Source organism: Pyrus communis, chromosome 12 (genome assembly GCF_963583255.1).
Source record: "Pyrus communis chromosome 12, drPyrComm1.1, whole genome shotgun sequence".
Taxonomy (NCBI): domain Eukaryota; kingdom Viridiplantae; phylum Streptophyta; class Magnoliopsida; order Rosales; family Rosaceae; genus Pyrus; species Pyrus communis.
The window spans coordinates 24,966,120-24,984,364 of NC_084814.1; the positions used below are offsets into that span (position 1 = coordinate 24,966,120).

General features: G+C 36.9%; 4 protein-coding genes and 1 non-coding gene across 5 annotated transcripts; 2 read left to right on the forward strand and 3 right to left on the reverse strand.

Annotated features, from left to right (window-relative positions):
• Positions 1-730: 730 nt before the first annotated feature.
• LOC137711026 (L-Ala-D/L-amino acid epimerase-like) lies at positions 731-4,127 on the reverse strand. The gene is made up of 7 exons (XM_068450220.1): positions 3,490-4,127; positions 2,340-2,450; positions 2,043-2,259; positions 1,574-1,907; positions 1,386-1,447; positions 1,216-1,288; positions 731-1,104 (listed from the first exon to the last, which is right to left on the reverse strand). Coding segments are annotated over exons 1-7 (1,152 nt in total). The 5' UTR covers positions 3,844-4,127; the 3' UTR covers positions 731-1,103.
• Positions 4,128-6,207: 2,080 nt separating this feature from the next.
• Positions 6,208-7,515, forward strand: LOC137709749 (reticulon-like protein B9). The gene is made up of 5 exons (XM_068448727.1): positions 6,208-6,350; positions 6,458-6,638; positions 6,748-6,889; positions 6,998-7,067; positions 7,200-7,515. The coding sequence occupies exons 1-5, from the start codon at positions 6,233-6,235 to the stop codon at positions 7,367-7,369; spliced, it is 681 nt and encodes a 226-aa protein (XP_068304828.1). The 5' UTR covers positions 6,208-6,232; the 3' UTR covers positions 7,370-7,515.
• A 2,424-nt stretch (positions 7,516-9,939) lies between these two features.
• Positions 9,940-10,020, forward strand: TRNAL-CAG (transfer RNA leucine (anticodon CAG)). Its single transcript has one exon. It is a non-coding gene; the product is annotated as a tRNA-Leu (tRNA).
• Positions 10,021-11,154: 1,134 nt separating this feature from the next.
• Positions 11,155-13,736, reverse strand: LOC137710985 (uncharacterized). The gene is made up of 4 exons (XM_068450172.1): positions 13,371-13,736; positions 12,673-13,068; positions 11,926-12,337; positions 11,155-11,735 (listed from the first exon to the last, which is right to left on the reverse strand). Exons 1-4 carry the CDS (start codon positions 13,618-13,620, stop codon positions 11,534-11,536), a joined length of 1,260 nt encoding a protein of 419 aa, XP_068306273.1. The 5' UTR covers positions 13,621-13,736; the 3' UTR covers positions 11,155-11,533.
• A 775-nt stretch (positions 13,737-14,511) lies between these two features.
• On the reverse strand, positions 14,512-15,619 carry LOC137711584 (uncharacterized). The gene is made up of 2 exons (XM_068450836.1): positions 15,390-15,619; positions 14,512-14,992 (listed from the first exon to the last, which is right to left on the reverse strand). The coding sequence occupies exons 1-2, from the start codon at positions 15,595-15,597 to the stop codon at positions 14,781-14,783; spliced, it is 420 nt and encodes a 139-aa protein (XP_068306937.1). The 5' UTR covers positions 15,598-15,619; the 3' UTR covers positions 14,512-14,780.
• Positions 15,620-18,245: the final 2,626 nt, after the last annotated feature.

Genomic DNA, 18,245 nt, shown 5'->3' on the forward strand with positions numbered 1-18,245 from the left:
ACATAAGCTCCACACCTAGAACCAATGCATCATGCATGCAACAATGGTTGACTCGTGCACTCGAGCTTGCATAGTTTTGCGTGCCAATTTTTTCATGCACTAAGCTTGCCTTGTTTTGCATGCCAAAAATCTCTCATTTTTTGTGCTCCGAGCGGCCTCATTTCACATGCATGGAAGCCCGTCTCATTTTCTGTAAATGGAGCCTGCCTTCATTTGCTGGCGCAGAGTGTGCCTTGTTTTGCGAGCTGCATTTTTCGTGCACCAAGACCGCCTTGTTTAGCGTGATAAAAGTTCATCCTTTTGTGAGCGGAGCCTGCCTCATTTTATGTGCACCCGGGTTCGCCTCATTTAGCGTGCACAAAGCATGTCTCGTATTGCGTGCCGCATTTTTTCGTGCGTCTAGCCCGCCTCGTTTTACGTGCATGCATAGAGCCTACCTTGTTGCTGTGAGTTGAATACTCCCTATCTTTGGACGCACGAAGTTCGCCTCGTTTTTCATGCGACTGGGTTCTCTTCTTTCTGCATACACGAAGTCGCCTCGTTTTGCGTGTTGCATTTTTTCGTTGTAAAATCTCATGTACATGGGAATTGGAATTGAGGAAGCATCATTGTCCATTGAAGTGCTCTTTCAATGATTCATGTTCTTGTTCTGTAGAAGCCTCTGGTTCCTCTACCAAACAGCCTACCAAACTTCATATACTCTTCAATTGTAGAAAATACGCCATTTACGTTCTTCAAATAGTGTAAGGATTGTTATTCAAGATTCAAAGTTCTCTTCGCAATCACGACAGTAATAGCATTCCTTCCGGACACTGACAAACATAATTCAAGACCGATATCTAATCGGATAGACTACGCAAGGTACAACAAGACTAATCAACAAGACTGAAAAATGGATCCACATTGCCTACTTACACAGACTAATCAGCTAAGCTATAGCGTGGAAATTTGCAATGCCGAATGCTATTCTGATCTACGAATTCAAATGTTTCATCTTGAGAACAAACAACAGCACTTGAAAAGCTCCACCTCCGGGAGTTGTTTCACCCCCCCCCCCATCAAATGCTGCTCAGAGTTTAAAATGTTGGGTTGCCAGCTTCGTGTCTGCAGATAACGCTACATGGTTAGAGCGAAAAAGGATAACAATGAACTCTTTGTTAGTTACATTTGCGAAAACATTTCTCCGACTGAAAATTAGATAACATTTTGACTTACCAATCAATATTGTCCCAGTGCAGAAATCCACCATGGCCTCTGGCATTTCTGAACTTATAAACCGCACCCGAAACTTGCCACAAAATGAAAAAACATAACCAAGGGCTCGATGATGAGCATAAATCAACGGATGGAAAAATGCTTTGAAAGTTATAGAGAAATCGCAATACCTTCGTAACCCCCCAGAACCGGATCTTCTGATAGCAGCAGGGGCGTGTCTAGGTCAACAAACCTGTACAGAATGCAAACACTTACTGATGGATGTGGAAATAGAAAGCGAAAGAATTTCAGGAAACTAACAAAACCAGCAGGAAATGCAAACAATTTTATCTTTTATGGAAAGGAAAATGATATTTACTTAAAGCACCCCATGCCAGCAGCAAGATGGCCAGCAAAACCCATGGCCAGTCTAGTCTCAACCATACCACCAATCATCAGATCCAGTCCCGCTGCCTTTGCTACCTCGATGATTTCAAGGGCTCGAACAACCCCAACTTTAGCAAGTTTAATGTTAATTACATCAGCAAGATTTTCTTCCACTATTTTCTTAACATCAGCTAAACTTCGACAGCTCTCATCAGCTGCAACTGATACGCCATATTTGTCTTTCGCAACGCGGTAAACATTTCCAAGGCCTTTCCAATCATCTCTATGAACTGGTTGTTCGAAGAGAAGAGGACTCACTCCCACCTCTGAAAGTAAAAAAAACAAGAAAATATTTGAGAAACTCATTTATAGGGTTTTACATGAGTTTTTTCGACTTTTCAATATTCTGTTTGCAGACACACATGCTAATAATAGTAACTTCACTTCTCTGCATCATTTACCATGTAATTTTTCAAGAACTTGGATAGCTTCATCGGAGTTATATCCTTCGTTAGCATCCAAGATAAAATAGCAATCAGGGTGAACATCACGTATAGCTTGAAGGACTTCTATGTCTGAATTCAAATTCTTTCCCACCTTAAGCTTTAAAGTCTTAAATCCTTGTTCACGGTACTTTGAAGCTAATTTAGCAGCTTCAGCTGCAGAAACAATCGGAATCTGCACATATAAAGTTCAGTCCACATGTCACTGTATAAAGCAAATTTTAACTGCCAGAGTTACTAGAAGAAGAGCTTAACTGTTATATCAGTAGTTATTGTGTTTGAAGCTCCACCAAATAGTCTCCACAAAGGGACACCAATACTCATAGAAACTGCATCGATAATTGCCATCTCAACTCCTGCCCTAACCTTGAATTGAAATACCGATATATAAGATTTTGAAAACCCTTAATAATGCTATACATAAAGACATCAAATTGCCAAACAAGTGGTTCTGCTGATTTTCATCAATAATTGCATATGATTCATGTGATCAGGATCGAAAATCCAAACAAAATGCTTAACTTGAGAAAACCAAGTTTTGTACAAAGCCTAAACTTGCTTACGCTAATCACACTCAACTCAGTTAAGCCTAAATGTTACAAGTTGGGGTGCAAAATGTGAACTTTCCACGGAAAAACCATCACTGTAACACTACTCCCATTTCCTCTATTCTTTTCCCCACATTTTCTCAGCAAGCAAACAAAAGATAAGATCTTTATACCCAAATTCCAACTAAATTCAACACAAAAATTGTTCAATTCACAAAACCACCACATCCAATCAAAATACAATACTCAAACACCAAAACCAACAAATAAACCCTTCACTCTAACAACTACTCTCACTTCCACTTCTCTTTTTTCCTACATTTTCTCAGCAAACAAACAAAGATAAGATTTTCGCATCCCAATACCAACTAAATTCAATACCAAAGTTGTTCATTTCTCAAACACCAAAACAAACAAATAAACATATAAAAAAGTGTAGAACTTTCCCTACAAGGACATCAAACTGCCACATGAATTCTGCTGGTTTACAACAAAAACTGCATAAGATTCGTGTGATCACGATCGAAAAGCCAATCAAAAAGCTGACTTAAGCAAACGAAATTTTGTACAAAGCCAATAAAAAAGAGAGTTCCCAAAGCAAAGGAAAAACTTGCTCCCACTAGGCACACTCAACTCAGTTAAGGACTTTCCCGGGAAAACCATTCACTCTAACAACTACTCTCACTTCCTCTATACATTTTCCCTACATTTTCTCAGCAAACAAACAAAAGATAAGATGTCTAGTATAACCAAATTCCAGCTAAATTTAACTGCAAATTTATCCAATATCACAGTAAAAAAAGTAAAAACCCAATCATGTAAGCGTTAAAAGGTAATCTTTCCACTCATATACTCACAGAAGCAAATTCATATCCAGGAAGAATCCCACCAATCTCCCCCAAAACCGAACCCAACGTCATCGCCGGACTGCGAAGCAAGAACTCGCAGGCCTCCTTAGCCTTAACCATGGCTGTCTGCTGATCCTCTGCAGTCACAAAGGGCAAGATCGGAGTTTCACCCCACCCCGCGCACCCGTTACTCAACTCAACCCGCACGGCCACATTCTCCACCCTCTCCAGCCGCGAAGTCGCAATCGTGAACGGTGCAGTCAGCGGCACGTTCAGCGGCCGGTTCTCTGCTCTCTGCACGTTCACCGTGAAGGTTTCCAGCAGGTTGTAGAACCCAAAAGTGGTGGGGGTGACCAGAGCCATTTTTGGGGTGAATCTCGAAAAAGGTTTTGGTTTTTTGGGGTTTTGAGTGGAAGGAGGAGCGGAGCAGAGGAGCAGAGAGTTGGTAGGTGAGTGGAGAGAAAACCCAATTGATCCCGTTCGATAGGGACTCGTGGTGTTTGCTCTTTAGCCACGGATTATTGGTTCACGGACTTCTGGAGGGCTTTGATTGGTTTGTGAGGAGGATCTGCATAGCTGCTTGAAATTGTTCTTGTTGTTGCACGGAGCTTCGGCTGACCAGAATACGACTGGTGGCAATTTTTTAATTCAAATTTTGATTTTTTTATGTTTCGATTATTAATTATTTGAACTGCTCATTGTAGTTTGTCCTTGTGTCTTTGTGTGCTGACCGTGAAGTGGTGGTCCTGGTGGATGCATCTGTGTTTACTCGGGATTTCTTCGTTGCGGTAAATTAGTGTTATATAAGTTATTTTTCTTAGTAAAATATTATGAGCGGTTCAATTTGTTTTTAGATTTTTATTGAAAATTTTATAAAAGTTAGGATCTAACTATTTAAACACCTATATTTTTTCATACTCCGAAAAATCCTAGAATTTTTGGTGTTTTATCTTTTTGTATTTATCACAAAAATCATTGATTCTATTTAGATATCCGACAATACCTAACGGTTTAAGATTCTCTCATCTCCTCTTTTCATTCCCTTTTCTCACATTTTTTATTTTATCTTTCTCTTTCTATAAAAAAAAATTAATATAAGATATTAACGTAACTTAACCGTAACCGTTGAAATAAGAATAAAAAGAAAATAAGAGAAATAAAAGAAAAAAAAAAAAAATCCTACTCCATGTCCCACTCCAATAACCCTGGTCGAAGAAGATGAGTTAGTTTTTTACTTGCCCCACAAAATGATTCTGACATTACAAAAACGTGTTGCAAGTACTGGGTTCAATGTTTTCTTTTTCTAGGTAAAAGGTAAAGGACGCATGTACTTGAAAATGTGAGAATGGATGATGGATTACAACATAACTTTTTCGGGAAATTGTTCTTAATTCTTTTCATAAATAAAAGAGTAAATTGTCAATTTAATCTTTAAATTATTATTGAATAGTTCTTGAATTTTTTATTCGAAAAAATAATTCTTTAAACTTATTAAAAATTGTCAATTTTATCCTTAATATAAGATTCAAATTTATGGTATCCAATTTCTCGTTTAATTTAAGTCATATGATACATTTTTCGGGGTAATACCATTATTTTCTCAAAATTTTCCCATTAAAATTAACTCTATTATTTTTTTTTCGAAAAAATAAGTTACTAAACTCATTAAAAATTGTACATTTATTCTAGAAAGTGTATCACATATTCATATGCAAATCACATGATTTAAAGTAATGCAAAATTAAATAGAATAACTTTGTATCTTATAATAAGGATGAATTGACAGCTTTTAATGAGTTTAAAAACTTTTTTATTTTAAAAATAATTTAACGACTTAACTTTCACCTAAGTAATAATTTAGATATCAAATCAACACATTACTCTAAATCATAAGAAACCGATCCAATATTCCTATCCTCAAGAGTGTCCCTTCGATGTGCCCAAAGATTACTTTGTGGTTGTGGATTAGAAGTGTTTTTAAATTTTATTAAGTAATTTCTAATTAACGAAAAAAGACTAATCAATTAATTGGTGTCTAAGTATGAAGTTGACGTGGGACCATATTCTAAGAAAAGTGACAATAGTTACTAGGTTAAAGTTGCCAAAAGGACAAAATATGAATGAATGATTATCTAATTTACGTTGCTGATCGACAAAGTTGTAGAGCTTTGGCTTTTTTCTTGCTTTCTCTCTCGCTAAAAACAGTAGAAAAACTACATTCAGAGCCAATCTAATTAACGCAAAGCAAGTCGAGCCAATTTGTCAAAACAGTATGTTCGTTTATTTTATTCAAGCACAAATGTCCTTTCCAACAAATTAAGTTAGTTTAAGATACAATGCAAAGTACAAGCTAGTTAATGAGAGCAATATGTTCGTCTATTTTATTCAAGCACAAATCTCCTTCTCAGCAAATTAGATTAGTTTAGAATATCACTTTGTAAAAGTTGGATGAAAAACGTTTGTAGGAGGCATCGATTAGCATGGAACGTGGTGGAACGTCAAGGAGAACTAGTCATCCAAGACAAGTTCAAGTACTATGCTTTTCCAATTGTTCTAGCGGGCATGCAAAGCAACCTTGAAAAATATTCAAGCCAATTCCCCAAGCCATTCCTTACTTTATACAAGCTTACTTGGCCACCAAGCTGAGAACCCCTCTCATGAATCACGATCATATATAACTTGGTGATGATGAACATGTATCATTAATTAGCAGCACTCATACAAATAATTAAGTTTAATCAATTGAGAAGGTATGTCTAGAAGGCCGGGATTAGTATATTCGTCGGATTCTGATGACGATGGAGTAATTCACGGTGCAAAGCTCTTCGGACGTGAAAGGCCGATATATCATGTTCTTGGAGGTGGAAAAGGTATATGTAACGCTGTATATCATCTTCATTCATGTGATCTGCTAATTAATAATCATGTTCTTGAATTAAATGTGATAGAGTAGTAATTAATCACATTTATTTTGCAGTGGCGGATGTGTTGTTGTGGAGGAATATAAATGTATCAGCTGGGCTTTTAATTGCCATGACGGTAATCTGGTTTCTTTTCGAAGTTGTCGAGTACAATTTCGTGACGCTCCTCTGTCACATCTCGATTACCGCATTGTTGGTAATCTTCATATGGCGCATGGCTGCAGAAATATTCAAATTGTAACATTCTCGATCTCATTTTTGCTAATTGATTAACTCTTATGATATCAGCTTAACAATTTAAATTAGTTTTATTTAGATTGAATAATTAACATATTTATCCATGCAGTCCGCCGCCTATGGTACCTCAAATGATATTACATGAAAACACATTCAAACAAGTAGCTTCCACTGTCCATAAAGGATTCAACCACTTCTTATCAAGAGTTCTTGATAGTGCATGTGGAAGAGACTTCCCATTCTTCTTCTTGGTATATTGGAAGTTTTTTAATAATTAAAAACCAATTACCTGTTTTGGTTAATGACTAAACTTGGTACTAATTAACAGATTTAACAACTCATTCTCTTTACATTTTCAGACAATCATTTGTCTCTATATTTTGTCTGTGATCGGAAACTATTTCAGCTTTCTGAATCTTCTTTACTTGGGTAAGAAGTTTTGTCACCTTATTCTATTTTATATATACGTATATATGTATATATACGTGTATGTATATGGGCGGATCCGTGATTTATTCAATTAGGTTAACTAATTGGCACTTTGTTTGCTTGCAAATGAAGGGTTCATCTGCTTGGAAACGCTACCATTCCTCTACGAGCGATTTGAGGAAGACGTTGATCATTTAGCCGGAAAAATCAGCCGAGAGATAAAGAGATCGTACAGAAAGTTTGATTCTCAATTTCTCAACAAAATTCCTAGAGGTCCAGTGAAAGACAAGAAAAACAGATGAAACTATAATCCCATGGACTATTCATACCATGGAACACATGTATCACTCACTGTGTGAAGATTTGTGTAAATAAAACACATTATATATGTGCATATATAAAACTGTATAATACACATGTATATATATCAATACTACAGCATTGGTTCCATTTGATTAGTTGATCACTTTAGGCTTTGTGAAATGGTTCCCATTTTCTTGGCTGGCCCCGAACATGTTCCCGATCGAGTAAATGTCTATCAAATTCCATCCGTAAAAGGTCAAATTTGCCATGAGCAGTCCCATTCTGTACATTATTGACACATGCATGCATGATATGCAGCAGAAGCAAAGCCCACCTGGATACATATATATGGTGTTGTTTAGAGGTTACAAATCAACTCATTGCCTTGTTAATGGATATTCATTAAGATCCATTTAGTTTGATTTTACATTATACCATCATCACCGTTATCAATCTTACGTCTATATTATGATGATATCAAATTAAATGGATCTTAACGAATATCGTTTAACAATCTAATGAATTAGTTTGCCAACTCTAGTGCTGCTTCCTCAAGCTTTCTAATATCTACTCCACTAATAAGTAAAATATTACATGACTGCTGACTAGATATGACACCTGGGGATCGCTCAGATGGATCTCAGGATAAAGGCAGATTAATTATTACAGTTTAAATCTCTAATGGGTCACCATTAACCTAGATAGATTTGGACTAGTTGTAGCCTTCTCCAGTCAAAATCTCAGAAAGGATACATTTATCTTCTCTTAAATTATTGTACATATTGGAAAATGATGGCCATTTGGTGATGATAATTTTCACGGAAGTGCTGAGCGCATGCAGTCTAATAAAGTAGAATTTCTATAATGCATCAGTGTTTGGATAAATTAGTATTACATTAGACAGTGGAACTTGTGTGCTTCGATTAAAACATTCCAATCTAGCTAGCAGTTCGTAAAAAGCAAAGCATCACTCATCAGTTTACAGTAGAAGGTCATAGTGTAGAACACTCGCCGTTGTACTAATGTATGGAGTGCATGGTACTACAGTGAATAGTTGGTTTCGATTCAAACATTCTAATTTAGTCGCCATAGCACACTACTAGTGTAGGAGATGCATTCATAATGATTGAATTTATGTTCAATTTAACCGTTCATAGAAGCATCATATACACTGGTGTACTGTACAATGCTAAAGAATAGAAAACACAAAACCAATTTGGCTGTCACTGTCTCCAGTGACAATTCAACTTCAATACAGAAAAGGCCAGAGTGGGATGTGAATGCAATCCCAACAACCCACCATCATAATTTTTTGTGTCAAACTCTGAGCTCTGCTGTTTTTGCCTGCCAATTCTACCACCTTAAACACCCCAATTAGGAAAATCACGTACAAAAGTCCAAAAGTAAACACACACACACACACACACACACACACAGAGATCCCACTAAGAACAAATAATTCTACTTGGAATGTCGACTTTAGAACAATATATTATTATTAATTCAAGAAGCCTATATATAAAGAGAAGGATGTTTTCTTAGGGCTTTTCATTCAGCAACCTGTAACACACACACACACTCACACACAATTATAGTTTGAAAGATTAGATGGTGAGAGTATCGAGCGAGAGAGGTATTAGTGATGGTGGTGGCGCTAACTGGTTAGTGTTATGGGCAGCTTTGCTCAGCCTGTGTGTTGTCTCCGCCGTAGTTTTTTCGTGTGCGGGTGGTGTGTCCAAAGAGAAAACCACAGCAACCGATACAGAGTATGACGGCGGTGAATGGGCAGGCTGCGGAGCAGCATGCGGTGCATGAAATATTCATCTCCTTACAATACGTAATCATTAAAGTGTGAGAAGTTTGCAACTTCGATAATTAATTTAGAGAAACAATATGAGATTTAATTTCCGTTCAAATATTGTATCAGTTGACATTGTAACCCTACTCAACAATTATAAAAGTGCAGCACCTTCATCTGATAACTTTGTTTCAGTGGTCATCATTTTCGTTGCTATTTTGCCTCAGTCTGTCCTTATGATCTGGAATGCTGTAGAATACATTAATTATATATGCTTTGTAAAGGGAAAACATTGATTTTGATGGTTGGGGATTATTGACGTCGCGAAAGATTGCAACTACAAGGCATATCTATAAGAGAAACGTTGGTTTAGTTTGAAGGGTGTTCAATTGAAAAGGCTTCAAGTTTTGGTGGGGTTGTTGCGAGCCTGTTTGAGATTGCTTCTTGAAAGGTTTTGTAAAATACTTTGCAACATTTAAAAGTGTTTTTAACTTCAATTTTTAGGTCATGGAAGTGATTTTTAGAGAAGTATGTTAGATGTTAACAAGTATTTGAATTTTAAGAATGAAAATGATAAACATACACTGTTTTTAACTTCTCACACAATGCTTGTTCCTACTGTATGTTGTTTCTACTTGATTTGTTTAATTCGATGACTAGAAATAAAGAAAAATGCATGAGAAGCTAAAAGAAATTGCTAACAATATTGTGAAGGAATCATTGAAAATTTCAATCGGCTAAATTGTATAAATGCGCAAGTTCATCAGTAATGTCAAGATGGCCGAGTTGGTCTAAGGCGCCAGTTTCAGGTACTGGTCCGAAAGGGCATGGGTTCGAATCCCATTCTTGACAAAACATTTTTTTTCCAATTTTTCTTTTTCTTTTTCAATTTTCAATCATATGTTCGACATCTTCCAATTTTTCTTTTTCTTTTTCAATTTTCAATCATATGTTCGACATCAGGATGAAAATCAGAAGACCAACAATATAATGTAATTTAAAACTTTAAATTACTGATACAATAAAATATAAGGCAAACAACTGCATCTAAATCTTATAAAACACAGGAATATAAGGCTAAACAAATTTTAAAACTTTAATTAACGTTTTGTATGCTGCAGTGCCGACCTTTTGAGTTGGCATGGAGTTTTAGAGCATGTGGTACCATCATGTGCCTTACCAGGCACACTATCCAAATCAACGTCCGAAAACGAAGAGTAAGATGCGTACACTCTCTTCCCAGCTGATCCACAAGCGCAGCGCGTTACGTGCTGCACCGCGTGCGATCCAACCTTGCACGGTACCTTGATGCAACACCAGACAACGGTTAAAGGGCAACAAATGCACAGCAAACAGGCGCTGCAGAGAAACTGTGTGGCTTTTTCGCTCCATTTCGCCTTTCGTCCATGAGAAGAAGTATAACTAGAAACAGAATGAGAATCCGAAGGCCTTGCAGTGTTCATCTTGCTTCGTTTGACATCGAAGGATTCGTTTAACCTAGCTTTCTTTTTGCTCTGTCACTCCTTTTGTAAGGTTCTATCAAGTTGCTGTTCAGTGTCTTCTTTTTCTTCCTTTTTCCTCTCTTCTGTCTTACTTTCTGTGCAAGCTTTTCACTTTTTATCATCTCCGCAGAGCACTTGAAATATACTCCGGACGCCTTACGTGGTGCTTGATTCGTCAAGGATCAACTGCCTTAGAATATCGAAAGGCAAAGCAAAAGGGGGAACTGCGCGCCGTTGCAGTACGGGGAGGGAGGGGTGGAAAAAGGAAGACAGAAACCTTCTCAACCCTATGATAGATCAGGTTCCCTTAAACTTTTTCAAGTTTTAACGATGGATATTGTTGTTCATAAAGTAGCAGAATCTTATCTCAAACATATCGTTATGCATCGATGCAGAAACCATTCACTCCGAAAGAATCGGATTCCAAATCGAGGATAATCTGTTGTCCAGGTGGAAGCAAAGCATATTTCAAGTAATAACAGACTGAGCAATAATAATGTAGCACTAACCATCTCATTAGTTAAAAAAGCAACTCATTGGTAGTACATTTAAGTTAACAGCGAAAGAGCTCGCCGAACCAAAAAGATCTTTGAAAGAATTGCACATAAACTTCAAAACAACACTGATCTTAACAAGTTATACATCCATGTAAACATTTCAAGGACTTGAAGGCAAAGCAATTGGCTTCCAACATTAGCAACTAGCAAAATGTACCGATCCGTGCACCAAATATCCATTTGGGAGTATAGACTCTATTGCAAAATAATAATCTTAGAGCGGGGGTCGACGAACTAAAACACTGAATGTCAAGAAAATGTCATCCCAGACCAAGAAACTTATTTGAGCTGCTGGAAGTCAAGATCTCAAGCAGGTAATGCACTCTTTCCTTGCAATCTCATGGTCTTGTTCTGCAGCCTCTCCATGAATGCAGGATTTGCTCTTAATCTCTCCTTGACATACGAAACTCGAGCATCCTCAGCCAGTTTGTTTGCTTTCCCAGCTTCCTCAATGAGGGAAAGAAGTGTCCTGAGGCAGTCCTTTCTATTTTCTTCTCGGTGTTCAAACCTTCACAAGAAATCACGGAAACACTGATTCAGCTTAACTAATAAAATACACAATCAACAATACCATGTTGGAACTTGGAGGTGTTAGGGTACACGCACTGCACTCTAAACTACAATCAACCACTAAGAACTCCAATTAATAATGAAAATGATAATAGAGAAAGAGGGCATGCAGTTGCCAGTTGACTTACCTCTCACTAGTAATTGTAAGCTCATCTTTCCCTGGATGGTACCGCTTTCCAACCAAGTCTCTGAGCCGACGGAATTGATGCTTTGAAAGCCCGAGTTCTTTCACTGTAACAGACAGTTTCACTTTTCTATTCTTGGGATGCCAGGAATCACCACCAGGAGCAAAGACTACCCGTGTTTGCCACCTAAGGATTGGCCCTTCGCCTGGTGGGTCAGCTAGATCCTTCTTGTCAGACACATCAGCCTCATCAAATTGTGGGGGGCCATCGGCTTCCATCTTCTGCAAATAGTCCATGACAATCTCATCCTCAAACTCCTTGAACAACTCATAAGCTTCTTCAGGTTGAATCTCCCCTCTTTCACACTTATCCCCTAAGTCATTGAACTTCTCTTCTACCTTCCTTTTCATGTCATCTGGAGAAGACAAATTCTATTACACATTATTCAAAACAAAACAAAAAAATGCAAGTTTGAATCAAAACGTGCAACTTCGGTGGCATTTAAACTCTTTGGTACAATATTCATCTCTGTGATAAGCAAAGAAAATGCTTGACAGCTAACAATTGGATGCACAGAAAATTACCCTTTGAGCAAGGTCTAGCCATGTTATTAATAATGATACTAAGAAAACAACTAGTGCAATCATGTCAAAACAGATAAAACAAATGGTAAATTTGAACATTTTGTGGGCAGATGCCGAAATGTCATAAACCTTAACACACAAACATCCAGCACAAATAAGTGTATACCTGGTAGGAGCTTATCCCAGCTAAGCATATCCTCGAGAATCTCTTCACACTCCTTCGTATTTTTCATAATCCCGTGCTTAATTGCATCCTCAACAATATCATCCCACTTCTTGGGATCCATGTTGAAGTACTCATCGTTTGACATCCTCTTCATGACTATATCCTTTGCGTTATACAAGTCATCAATCTCTTCATCCGTGTCGTGCAATTCCTCAAAATCCGATTCAAACTCTTGGTCCTTAACATCATCTAACGGCTGCTTTTGCAATTCATCTATCAGCTCATCATCCGTTTCCTCATGCTTCCCAGCCAATCTCCTCTGCAGAATCGCTTCGAGTATGGCCGGAAGCGCCTCCTCATCACCCTTAAAATATTTATCTATCCGCTCCTTCAGCTCTATAAAACCAAAAACGACAATTACAACGAAAATTTCAAACCCAATCGTTCTTATCTCTATTTAGAAGGCAAAAGAAAAATAGTTACAAATGTCACTTAAATTCAATAAATTTGTCCCTCCTTGGTACTAAACCAGAAACCCAATTAGCCAAAACATCCAAATAATCCAATCTCCATCAAATTAATCACACTTTCTTCCTATAGAATGGAAAAAAATTACAGACCCAAAACCCCAAAAATCCAAAAGATCAAAACTTTAATATTTGGTAATAAAAAACTTGAAAAAATAAGAGTTGGGTCACCTTTGTTATTGACGTCCTTGACTTCAACGGAAGCATCTTTCTTTTTGGTTGGGATCAAGCTTGAATCAGCAGCCGGATTGGGGCTTTCGGCGGAGGAGTCGCCCTCCGAGGAGAAGAACCGGCTGAGCAGGGACTGAGTCGAACGGGCGAGTGGGACGAGTGAGGGGGTTGGATTTGGGTTGAATGTTTGAGGAGAGAGAAGGCGATTGCGAGTGTAGAGAGAGAGATTGCTCAGCAAAGTTCGTCTCATGGTTCTTTCTCTCTCTAGGGTTTATCAAAAGTTGGGATTTTGGGTTTCCATTAGAACGCTTTGCCTTCTTTCTTTCATTTTCCTCTCTGCCCAAACTGGAAAATGCATTTTTCAAAATAAAGTAATTTTCATCTTACTACCTTAGTTTTCTCAAAAATGGCACTTTGGTACCCTTATTTTTCGTTTCACTTTCATACCTAAAATTATATTAGTCCACCATTTTCATACTTCCGTCAGCATTGCCGTCAAGTGCTCTGTTAATCGGTGACGTGGCAAGATCCATGGATTCAAAGGTTAGTGAACCAAGTCTGCATCAATATTGGGTTCTAGGCTGCCAAAACTGACATTCTAATTTACCTATTTGGACGATTACACGCCTAGTTTCTTCTGGTTGTTCTTGGATAATGGAGGGGAAGTTGTCCCGGAACACGCCCCAGAAGCAGCCGTCTGTGGCAAACGATACCAAAATCGGATTGTAGTCAATTGACTCGCTCGCTCTCTCCCTCCCTCGCTCGTCGTTGATTAACAACTTTAGCTAGCTATCTTCAATTTTACAAGTGAGTTGCTCGCTCTCTCCCTCCCTCCCTCACTCGTCGTTGATTAACAACTTTAGCTAGCTATCTTCAATTTTACAAGTGAGTTCATTTTGCAGTCTGTTTTTCGCTACCTAGTTCGTTTTGCAGTCTGTTTTTCGCTACCTCTGTCGATTGTTTGTATGTCTGTTTTGCTGCTCGATGATAGAGTTGGTCTGCTCTACTGGATTTCATGCTTCCTTTTGTGCATTTCGCGCCATTTGCGATCAACTCAAGTTTCTGTTTTCTATCTTTCGAAACTGGTGCATCAGATCAATCAGTTAGCTAAACAAAATGTTCATAGCAGACTGCATAAAAGTGAGTTTCATTCCTTCTTTTCTTTTCTGTAAGCACAACGATTTCGCCAATTTGCAAGTACACATTTAACTTAACCTAAGATCATCGACAAACAGATACCATCCTGAGTCCGAAAACTGAAACAATTTGAAGAAACTAAACCATAGAGGTTTTGCTACTTTTGTACAACATTTTTCTAAGGGGACAACAGAACACCAGTTGCCTGCTGCACAATGCAATGTACTTAATCCTTGTTCCTTCATCACATTACCTTTAATCGTCATCAAATTTCTAAACGCTGCCGGGGAATTCATCGGAATCAGCTTCAACCTCATCTTCGATATCACTCAGCGGCTCCTGCCCGTGTCCGAGAATCTCTTCCATCAATTTCTCATCGGTCTCTTCATCCTTCCCTGCCAACTTCCTCTTCAGAATTGCTTCAAAGATTGATGGCAATGCCTCCTGATTCCCACTATAGTAGGAATCAATTCGCATTTTCAGCTCTGAAACCACATCATCAAACCCCAAATCATCAAAACAAATGAATGAAATATTAAATTTAACCTCCAAAAAAGTAAACATCTTTCGTCCTACCAATCTTCAAGATCGAACTTTTATTGGAAAAAAACACGAGAGAAACAAAATTTATGTAAAATTTCGGATCAAATAAAAATAATAAAACCCCCCAAAAACCCAGAAACTCAACAAATTCCAACTTTTTCCAAGCCATGAATACTGCAAACTACAAGTGATTAAAACGTAAAACAAAAAAATAGCATCTTTAAATCAATCAAATTGCCATTGTAATTTCCAAAACTTTCACAGGAAATAGCAGATAATTAAAAGCTAAAAGTTTCCCAGAAAACCCAAAATTTATATTTCTCAGAAAATCTTAATTACCTTCATTACCGACACCATCATCCCCTGCACCATTGGAAGCCTCTTTCTTGGGTGAGGGTGACTCGGTCGAGTAAAAGCTGTGTCTGGGCCAAGTCGAAGCAGCGAGTGGAGGGCCGAGTTGGGTTTTAGGGATCGGATTGTAGCAGGGAGGAGAGAGAAGACGAGTGCGAGCGCAGAGACAGACATTTCTAAGCAGGGATCTTTTCATCGTTAGGGTAATTTTTTTCCGCTCTGAGTTGGGTTTAAACGGGAAAATACTGATAAAATGGAAGACGAGTTATCTGGACCTATCGGCGGATTTGAATCATCAGGCCCAAATGAATTACGGCCTTTGGGTGGGAAAGTTGGACATAATATTGGGCTTGTTTTTTTTTTTTAACCTATTTTTTTAGGAAAATTTTTTGAAATGTCATATAAATTTGTACAACTTTTTTAATTTGTCATAGAAACTAAAATTTTAAGCAATTTTGTCCTACTAACTTTTCAAAATTATCAATTTGTCACCTCATCTTAACTCCATTAAGTTTTCCATCCACAATAAGTCATGTGCGAGGCACATGACTTGTGTTCAGGGTTATTTTTATCATTTTAAGATCTTTTTACAAATTCTTTATTTTTCTTTAGTAAAACCCTTAAATTTTGTGTTTAATGGTATTCATGCGGATCGTTGTGTTCGAGCAACGTATATGCATCCTCAACTCCATTTCTAGCACCATACAAGTTCTCAACCAGTTTCTCATATAACACAGCCCATATAAAATTCGATTTCGTGACATACCAACTAAATGCACCCACTCGTGTAGCTTAGCATATTTTGAGCAACCATACGAGAATGCAATGCATGATCATTTCATTGCTATCATATCAAAAATATTGTTCCATTGCTTGATTATGATCAAAATAAAAATAAAAAACACACCAAATACTGAGGAAAGATTGCTTAAAGTTCACAACATTGTCTTCATCCGAAAAAATTTGACATTAACAAAAGGGTAGTGTTATTGGCACTCCAAATATCTCATTCTACACTCCTCACAAGTGTATTTTTCTTTTCAAATATAGAAAGTTTGGAGTGTAGAATGAGATTTTTGGAGTGCCAATAACAATTCCCTAACAAAATGTCTAAATGATAGAAACCCTAGAATTGTGGTTTTAGAAACCCTATAATTGTTTTGATCGAATGCAACTTAATAGAAGGAAGTGTGGTGTTTAAATGACAGAAATAATTATGAACACAAGTCATGTGCCAAACACATGACTTATTTGGATGAAAAACTTAATGACGTTAGGGTAAGATGACAAATTGATGATTTCGGAAAGTTGATATTACAAATTGCTTAAAATTTTAGTTTTTATGACAAATTGAAAAATGTGTATAAAGTTCATATGACATTTCAAAAAATCCTTTTTATAATGGAAATGATTTTCGGACATTTTTTCTTTCGCATGTTTCATTGTAAGATAGTGTTATCCACACATCCATTTTTACTTCTCACACACCTGTCTCAATTTTTGGCCCTTAGATCGAATGAATTCGAGAAGATCAATAGCAAAAAAATTAACAAGAGTGTGTGGAAGTAAAAATAGGTGTATGAATAGCACTTTCCTTCTATGTATTTTTGCTCATGGATTCTATTTAAGTATTTAATTCAAAGACTAAATAAATAAAGGTGTACATAAGAAGAACAAAGCGTATGAAAAAAGAGCACGAAAATCATTTTCATTGTCGAGCCTGGTATTAAGGTTTGTAACTAAGTAAGACATTAAAGTTATTTATTGTATAATGTAAATAGAGCCTAAACCAAAGTGGGTAAAGGATTTCTAATTTGGTTGACATTACTTGATGTGCGAGATCACTTAAGCACATCCTTTATTACTCGGATTAGTAGCGCACACTATCAGGATGGGTAGCTATAATCATGATAAGGACTAGAAATTACTTTCTTTTGGTAAAATTGGATCACTTAAGCACATCCTAAACTACTCAGATTAGTAATGCACGCCATCAATGTGGATAGCTATAACCATGATAAGGACTAGAAATTACTTTCTTTTGGTAAAATTGAGCATGGATTTATCGTCACTTGGCAAGAAAAAGAAAAGGAGTTGTATCAACTATATGTTTTGATACATATTCACAACTATGCAGTTTAATGATACTTTATTTTCATGATTAAAAGAAATCCGAGTTCAAATCTTATGTCGCTCATTAATTAAAAGTTCTCAAATCTGTTTCATTATGAAAAAAACAATAATAATTACAAAAAATAGTTAGAAATGACATCATGTTCTTTTATAAATATCTTCATATTATGATATTTTTATTTACCGGATAAGTGATATGACATTTTGAAAATTCTTTTGTAGTTTTATACCCTCAATTTCAAATGTAATTTTGTCCTTCATGTTTGTTTTATTCTTGTAGTCAATTATTCTGTTGTAAGTGATTTAGATAGTTAGCACATTGTTTTCTATTATTTAAACCCCTTGTTACATAAGAAATCCATTTTTTAACATGTGGATTGTAACTAGAAAGATGCTAAAATATTTCTATAAATTTTTCCAACTTCCAAAAATGTTTTGTCAAAACTTGACCACCTGCTATTTTTTTTTTTTTTTTTTCTTCAAAAGAAATGTTTCTTGTAGCCGAGGCCCGAGTGCCAAAAATGCTATTTTAAAAACTATTTTTGAAAACAACGAAAGGTTGAAAAATAAGCATGGCCACAGACAGAGCACAGAAGCTGATTTGTGCTTTTCCTTAAAAGCCGATTTCTGCTTTGACAATTGACTTTTCTTTGCGTCTACTCTTGTCTTGTGCTTTACACTTGCTCATATAAATATTAACCTGCTGCTGTG